The sequence below is a fragment of the Acanthisitta chloris genome, unplaced genomic scaffold, assembly GCF_000695815.1.
Source record: "Acanthisitta chloris isolate BGI_N310 unplaced genomic scaffold, ASM69581v1 scaffold42608, whole genome shotgun sequence".
Taxonomy (NCBI): domain Eukaryota; kingdom Metazoa; phylum Chordata; class Aves; order Passeriformes; family Acanthisittidae; genus Acanthisitta; species Acanthisitta chloris.
This window is the reverse complement of record NW_008687241.1, coordinates 1-8,357: the sequence shown is the minus strand read 5'-3', so window position 1 is coordinate 8,357 and position 8,357 is coordinate 1. Positions and strand designations below refer to the sequence as shown.

General features: G+C 43.9%; 1 protein-coding gene across 1 annotated transcript in view; it reads right to left on the bottom strand.

The window, feature by feature from the left end:
- Positions 1–7,629, bottom strand: part of LOC103807753 (ATP-binding cassette sub-family A member 12-like) — a gene marked incomplete at its 5' end in the record, with an annotated part of 24,276 nt that extends 16,647 nt beyond the window's left edge. Inside the window, 6 exons of the mRNA XM_009080499.1 lie at positions 613–718; positions 2,109–2,196; positions 3,049–3,176; positions 4,792–4,885; positions 6,087–6,173; positions 7,377–7,629. Of these exons, the coding sequence (XP_009078747.1) occupies positions 613–718; positions 2,109–2,196; positions 3,049–3,176; positions 4,792–4,885; positions 6,087–6,173; positions 7,377–7,629 (756 nt within the window). The remainder of the gene's footprint in view (positions 1–612; positions 719–2,108; positions 2,197–3,048; positions 3,177–4,791; positions 4,886–6,086; positions 6,174–7,376) is intronic.
- Between the last annotated feature and the right edge of the window lie 728 nt (positions 7,630–8,357).

The following is an 8,357-nucleotide window of genomic DNA, read 5'->3' as shown; positions in this document are numbered from 1 at the left end:
CAGGAATTTGGGTTGCTGCAGTCCATTACCAAGAAGAAGCTATGGGAGCCGATAACCCTAAATGGGCTACTAACACACCCTGGATACATATATGTCGTGTCAGAAGAAAAGTACAGCTGAAAATTATGTTTCTCACTTCATCTCACTTTCCCCACTCTCGTTCAAACACAAACACACACATACCCACACACTATGAGTTCCTGTCAGCAGAAGGGTGACATTAAAATTTCCTAATCTAAACCACCCCCGAGGATGACCTAAAGTAGCTTTTTTCTGCAGAACTAATGGGCACCTATCAAGAGACAGCTCTGACAGTGCCATGGCAAGAAGCAATAAAGCATATAGCAACTGCTGGTATTTCTTGGATGAAGGAAGATCCTTTTACATAGGAGCTGGGGTCCTCCCTGCCCAGCTCTCCTGAGCCTTTGACTGAGAGAAGTGAACTATGTGATTTATTCATTATTTTCAATTCTGTTTCTAAAGGAATCACAGAATTGTGGATAAAGAAATTTCCTCATTGAAGTCAAGGTAAGTGTTGTCATTTATTCCAGCATAATCAGTATATCCCCCTCAAAGCACAGAAGTTATCTGCTCATGTAAAAGGACACTTACCATATCTGGAAGTCTCATTTTTTGGCAAGTTAGCTCTGAGAATGAAGTTGTTCAAGCTGTTGAGATAGGCAGGAAGGCTGTGATAACCCTCAGGATTGTACCACACCTGCACAAAATTGAGAAATTGAAACAATTTGGGAGAGATGTTACTGATAACATTATGGTTTGTTCTGCTTGCACAAGTGAATCATTCCACAGTTGCTATCTAAAGGCATAAGCTCTGCAAGTTGAAGTGCAATGATTAAACCATGTCAAATACTGAATAGGTATAAAAGCAGATTTCACTTTCAGCACAAGCAGGTCCATCAGCTACACCTGTCTTCTGGGAAAGGAGCAAGCAGCACTAGCTGGAGGTGTGACAAAGTGTACACAAACTTGGTTTCCTCTCTGTAATACATTCCTGAGATCTGACAACCACCAGCTGTAGGGACTTCCCAAAAGCAGCTGAGCAGTCAATGTCTAACACCGCTTGAAACTTGGGGGAAAAAACGTTGCTTTAGGGCAAAAACCAGCCAGTTGTCCCCTGCTCATTCAGCAACAGCCTTTCCCTTAGCATGACAACTTTTCTCACCTATACCATGATAAACCCTGAGGGCTGGAGGGAAAAATCAGATCACAGGACATGCACTTGGGGGGATTTACCATCACCTACTTCAGACATAACCCACAGCACTCAGGTCAGAGATGTAAGTTACCCACCCACCAAAGGACAGAGAGCTTAGGCTATTGAGGTTAGAGGCTCAAACACAGCCCACAGCATCCACCTTTGCATATTCCCAAGTCCTGCTTATTCACTGATTTCATCCTCCTTGCCCTACCAGAGCAAGGACTGGAGTCTGTCCTTCTTCCATCACTACCAAGTTTTCCAGGTATTAAATCTGACATGGGACAAGCAATAGCTGTAGCTTTCAGATCTAAGATGAAGCTGTAGGATTGGAAGGGTGAAAACACCTGCAAATTTATTACATGAGCTGCAAGTGTTAATGAAACAAGACCTGTGATTGCCTGTTATTAGAGCCCCCTCTGAAAACAACCCTGTTCTTGCAGAGATACTCTCCTGGCAGCTAGGTTTGCAATGAGAGCACAGGATCTTGTCAACTCTGTTGCATTTCCCTACTGCCTCAGGTTTCAACTTTGGTGTTTTACAACATTTTCCCTGAGCAGAACCAGAGAAATGGGTATATCAGAACGCACCAGCCAGCCCTCATTACGGTACATACATCCTCTCATGAGATAAAGGTGCTACTAATTGATCTTTTCACCTCTGTATAATAAAATTATGACAGCAGAAAAATTGCCTCCTGCTAGCAAGAGAAGTTAAACCAATAAAGAAGAACAGGGACAGAAAAGGAAAAGAACTGCAAATAATCTCTGTCATGCCAAGTTGCAGATTTCAGGGGATTTTGCTTTCTTTTCTGCAATATCCATGAACTTAACATTGCTTCTCCTGTGTCCCACACTTCCCATGCCAGGATGAGCAGATGAAGGTTAGTTACCTTAGTCAATGTCCTGTTGGGGGGCACAGGCCTGATGTCAAACTGGAGATCTGTTGTCAAAGGCAGACCAAAGCTCCAGCCACCATACCTGAGGGAAAACCAGAGGGAAATGCATTGCTACCCTTATTCAAAAGCTTTGATACCCTTGGCTGGTGCATGTCAGCATGTCACTGCCACCCCAGGTAATGCTAGATTGACTTAAAAGAGCTTATCCCAGTACATAGTGTGGGGCCAAGCCACCATTGCTGCAGAAGAAAGAGAAACAGAAACTTGGCAGCACTATCACAAAACTGTGCCAAAAGCCTCTGCTTGAGAAAGATTTTGGAGCTGTGTAGATTCCTAACCTGTGCTGGAGTAAGATGACTGTCTCCTACCCAGGAGACAAGCAGCTCAGTTGATATCAATGGCAGATGAACATATTCTTTGATGACAACCTTAGTGGCAGGCCACTTTTGCCCAAGCTGTGCTGAGCAGCTGTGTTGCAGAGTCCAGACACACTAAAAGCTCCAGCAGCTCCATGGCACAAGGAAAAGTTCAGCCTCTGCTTTCACTGGAATGAGTGTGCTTGTTTGAGTGAAGCACACACTGAGACCCTTCAGAGAATCAACCCTGGAGGAAAGTCTCTCCCCAGGGATTACTTCATGACGGGCTGTGTCAGATTTTCCTCTTTTTACAGATTTCTGAGTCAGACAAAGGCTTGCCTGCAGATCCAGCCCCAATATGCTATCCCTAGGCTATCTCTGCTATGATCAAGCAGAGCACTTGCACAAGCCTTTAATTCCATGATTGCAGGACACTACAACCTCCTTTCACCAAGTTCACAGAGAGGCCCTTCTAAACCCCTACAGCATTGTCATTGCTTCAAGCTCGGGCTTGGTAGGCGTGAGAGGCTGCTCCCAGTGTAACTCAAAGGACAAGGACTTGGAGGTTCATGCTGTACCTTTTCTGCAGGAAGTCTTTGGTAGTTGCCAGGATGTAGGTCTCCACGTTGTGCCCTGTAAGGTTATAAAGTGTCCGCGTGGAGAAGGTCCTTCTGTGAGGGGGAGTGTAGTTCATCTGTGGACATATCTGAGCAGAGACAAATAAATAAAAATGTTAGTGTTTGTGTTTTAACTGAGAACTACCATATCAGGACAAGACTGAGAGCAGGCAATGACAACATTCTGGTCCTAAGACTAATTCCTACAGAAGCGGATGCTTCACAAATCATGGTGCAGACGCACAGCATACATCAGCTTTAGTGAGGAGGTGTCCCTGCCCATGACAGGGGAAGTTGGGACTAGTTGATCTGTAAAGTCCATTCCAACCCCTAAATTCTATGATTTTATGATTCTATCCCTGCACCCGGTCCTCAGTGTATTTAGGGAGGTGCTTAAAAACAACCTTTGCTCAAATCTGAGTTTCAGTTCTAGTGACATCAGTGAGACCTTGAAACGTGCTTCATGCTGTGTAGGAAGATTTTGGCTGAATTAAAGCTGATCCTACTTAGCAGAGTGACTGCACAGACAACTGCAGAGGGCAAAACAACTCACGGAGCAGAAAACTCTGTGGTGGCCTCAAACTCTCATCTTCCATTTCACAGCAGCTATGCTCTACATTTCTGCTTTACTGTCAGTCACCGGGAATATTTTCCTGGGCTTCAGAGAAACCTTGAATTAGTCCTGAATATATAATTTACTTGCTGAGGGTCAAAATCACATGCACTGTTTCATGAGGTCGAAGTGTCCTACCAGACAGCATGCTGGCTGTTTCCTTCAGCTCATCCATAACAAAAGCCCTGGCCTCCCCCATTGTGTGTCTGTTCATCAGAATACACTAAATAGCTTCCTCCATGCTGAGGAACACCTGCCTGTGCCCACTAGAGGTGAGAATCAGCTTTGAACATTATCCTGACTTACTGGAGAAATGATGCCAATACTTTTAATGATGTGAAATTAAGTGTATGTCCAGAAAACTGCACAAAAGAGCTGCATTTTAAAAAATGACTAGGAACATTCAACTAAGTACATCCTTTATCTTACAAATGGCATCATGCTGTGCCATGAGTCTGATTTCTACTGGAAAAAGCTGAACACAAGCCAACAGTACTGGAGGGAGGAGAGCTAAACCTCAAACTGAACTGTAAAACTCTAAGACCCTTGGGGCAGAATCTGCCCTTTCCCCATGTGCATGCAAAGACACTAAGCCCAGCAGTGCCTTATCTGGCTCTGTATGTGCCACCATAATGCAAATATTGTTAACCATCACTATTTATAACAAGGAGCAGATGTAGACTTTGCATAAAGTTAAATTCTGAAGAGCAAGCAGCAATAATAGCTGTGCTTTTATATAATGACAGTGCTTGCATAAGATGAAATTTTCTTCTTGAATACACGTTCACCTCTGCTAAATCGGACAACTGTATGACATTTGAAACTTTCATTAAACCTTTTCCCACTATGGGGAACAAGGCAGATATATTAGAGTGTGAAACTCCTGAGGATGCTGTTTCCTTTCCTGTCCCCAGACTGGTGCAGGCAGTGGTTATCCATTGTACAAAATCAACAAGGCCCAAAAGAGACAGCAGAATTTTGAATGCTGAGTCCCCCTTTAGTGTCATGCCTGCCCATAAAACCACTCCCAACATACAAGGTCCCACAAATATCCCCCCAAACCCCCTCACTTTTGTGTTTATCCAAATTACCTGGATGCCATCTGTGCAGTTGCAGGCGGAATACTTAGTTCTCTGGTTTCCACTGGTAATCCACTGGCCAAGCATGTCCTCTGTTAAACACTGCCTGAAAAGGAACACATTTTCCTCTGAGGGTCTCTATGCTCACGTGTGCAAACGATGCTAATTGCTGTCATGTTTAATGACAGAAAGGATGGCAGTTGAGCAGCTTCAGCAGAAAAGCAGACCTGCTTGTCAGCTCTGGGTGCTTCAGGGAATACCCATCCTCCTGCTGCCTCCTGTGCCTCTCAGCAGAGAGCCCTCACTACTGCTCCCTGCACCTGAATTCACACAGCTGATCAGAAGGAATCCAGACACTGCTTCATTCCCACAGTAGACAGTGCAAGGAGTTGGTACATAAAAGCCAAAAGCACCTTAAAATAGCCCAGAAATTAGGGCTATTTTCGTGGCAATGACTGGGCAGTCCTGCAATGGACTGTTTGCCTGGGCAGTCAGTGTAAATGCTCAGGATAAATATTTGCCTGCAGATACATGGCACAGCATGAGCATGGAAGTCTGACTATAATTTTACTCCCAATTCCTTGAGAATTTATCTGTAGAGTCCAGAACAAACCAGCCCTCATGGCACAGCTTTTAGAGAGATATAGCAAAAGCTGTGCTGAGAACTGGCTGTGTGGGCTCATGTCATAATCGGGATTATTGGGGCAGCAAGGTCTACTTCCCAGAGATGAGCATTACTCCCAGGATGAGCACTGCTCTCGTCCTGGCATCTTGCCACCACCAAAACTGCTTCCTTACTATTCAGAGTAATAAAGGAGGCCACTCGTGGTGGTGAATACTTCTTGAGGCAAGCAAAGAAGACCAGTATCAGGGTCCTGGAACCATGTGCAAGTCCTTAAAGTACAGTATAGTTTCCTGTCTTCAAGAATATCCACAGTTCTGTGCTGGCAGACTCAAGCCTTTGCTCCAACCCACAGGGGAGCACGCTGGGCTCTTGGGAGGGCTGAGGTCTGCTTCACACCAACCATGACTACACAGCTCCCTGCTCATAGCTGCCTCATGTCCCAGCATCTCCAGCCTGTGAGCAGTGCAAGCAAAAGGCCAGTGAGCCTCTCCCAAGGAGCCAAAAGAGTCTACAAGCCAAGCTGGAGACAGGCAGGAGACTTTTCCTGTCTCTTCATGTGGCACCAATGCATGAAAATTCTGCAGATGATCAAAGATGCTTATTAAGGTCTAAAAGCTAATAGTGTCATTTTAATTCTTTTACAGATTTGGAATTTAAGTGGAAAAACCCAAGAACTACTTACGAGTTGCTTTCATTCATGCATGTGTTGTCCGTTCCAGGGAAAGCAAGCATTGAAGCTACTAAAGCATCTGTGGTTTTGTTAAAATTCCTAAGATTTAACAAAGAGAAAAGAAAACAGGGAAAGGTTCAAAGAACTTTCACTACCACTGGGCAGAGGAAAACTGTGTTTGAATGAAACAGGATTTAAGATGTTAAATAAATGAGTATTTGTGGAAGCATCACTGAAGCACATGCAGTACATGAGGACAGTCACACGGGTTTAAAAGGAGTTCTCATCACCTAGAGCTACTTCACTGATTTCCTGCCTCTAGATCCAAGCAAGATACTCATGAACTTTTGGACAAGCAAGATGCTATTTCCAAGTAAAAAGCATATAATGCTATTTTCAGTCACTACTTCTAGCCTTTTCTCAATCAGCTATCTCATCTGTGACATCAATTTGGTTCTGATCATTCAAGGAGATGTTCCTCAGTTCTGCTCCAGGTCTCTAGCAATGATCCATCAGGAGAAGCAGGGAACATTAGGAGCAGAAGACTCAGACATGCACCCCTGGCTCATGCCCCCATCTAGCAGGACTGAAGTGGAAATGCATGAGCAATCCTAGTGAAGAACACCTAGAGCAGACACACTTGCTTTGGAGCTAAAATTTGTATTTCTGACTTAGAGCCAAGAACAACTGGAGAAAGAAAGAAGTTCACGACATGAAAACAGAGTGATACAAATTATAACAATTTTGGTAATAGGATTTTTAAGCACAATGAAATAATTCAGTGGTGACATCTTAATTACACTGGAAAAGCACATGCTCTTCAAATTGCCTGTGTGCCTTGGACTGGCAGGGCCTGGGCAGAAAAGCACATCCTGTACTGACAGACAGGACAGGACAACGCAGACAGCTCACCAGATGGATGGAATTTGATCCCATAGCTGTAATGTTGAAGACAACTGATGTGGAGACCTCCACTTTGCATTGGGAAGAGTGTATATGTATTAAAGAAATCCCTATGGCTGTCACAGGGCTGGAGGACTCCGATGGGAAACATCAAGAATATTGCTCACACATTTCATAGTTAATTCCAACTGAGAAGTTGTTTCTCTGAAGCTTGCTGATTGCTGGTCTGAGACAAGCCATCTCCCCCAGAGATCCCTTAGGAACAAGATTTCTACCTGTTGTCTGCATAACATAACTCCACTAACACTTTGCTACTGGGTGTGCTTAGAAATAATCCTGGCATCATAACTGGCTCTTTACAAACAAATGGCTGTAAGGGTCACAAAGAACACGACTCACCCAAAGAAGTCTGCCTGGTCAGATGTGCCATACAGAGAGGGGGAAAGCAGCAGTTCAGGATATTCAGTCTCCTTAGTTCTCAGTGTCCCAAGTCCCATGGCAGCCATCACAAAGAGGACTGGGAGGATGACCTGAGCAATGAAGCCTCTGACATCTCGCCGGGTATGGTGGAATCTCTTGATGAACAAAGCTGATGTCTTCTTCAGCAGCAATGGCAAACCCTGCAGGCTTTTGGATCTGATCAGGAGCTGATCTGGGTAAAAAGGAAGGCATTTTTTCAGATTTTGTGCAATGCAAGGAATTGATGGTTATAGCACTCTGGGAGTATATTTTGCTTCCTGCACACCTTTACAGATGGCAGATCAAAACTACTAAGCTGGTACATACACAAGTGTCAGGCTTGGCACAGGACTTAGATTTTGGCTTGAGTCATAAGCTCATGTAGCACCATTTTTTTGTTACATTTCAAATGCATGTGTGTAGTGACTTTCAGTTTGAGATCTGGCAAGAGAAACACAGGCTTCCAGATGCAATAAATTATCTACATCCTACCTACCTACAGGGGAAACTTATTATTCTCTTAGATTCACAAAGTGAAAGCTTTCATCCCTTAGAAAGCAGGTCCTCAGACAAATCAGTAACAGAATTAATCCTGAAGTAAGAAAACAAGCAAAAACCACTTGACCTCTTGCATGGAAAGGTTCTGTGGTATACTAAAAGCAGAGCCAAATCCTATGCCACCTATTCCTCTTTATGAAATAGTAATATAACATGAAGCAAATCCTTTTCAGTCTGCTCTGTAAGGGTGACACAAAACACTTTTGTACATATATGAGTGACTGTTTACAGCAACATTTACAGTGCAGGCCAGCTTTGAGAAGCAAGTACAAAAATACCTCGGCATTGTGCGTTGGATGCCTCCCTAACTATAAAGGGTATATTTATATATATTTCCTAGAATCATAGAATCATCTGGGTTGG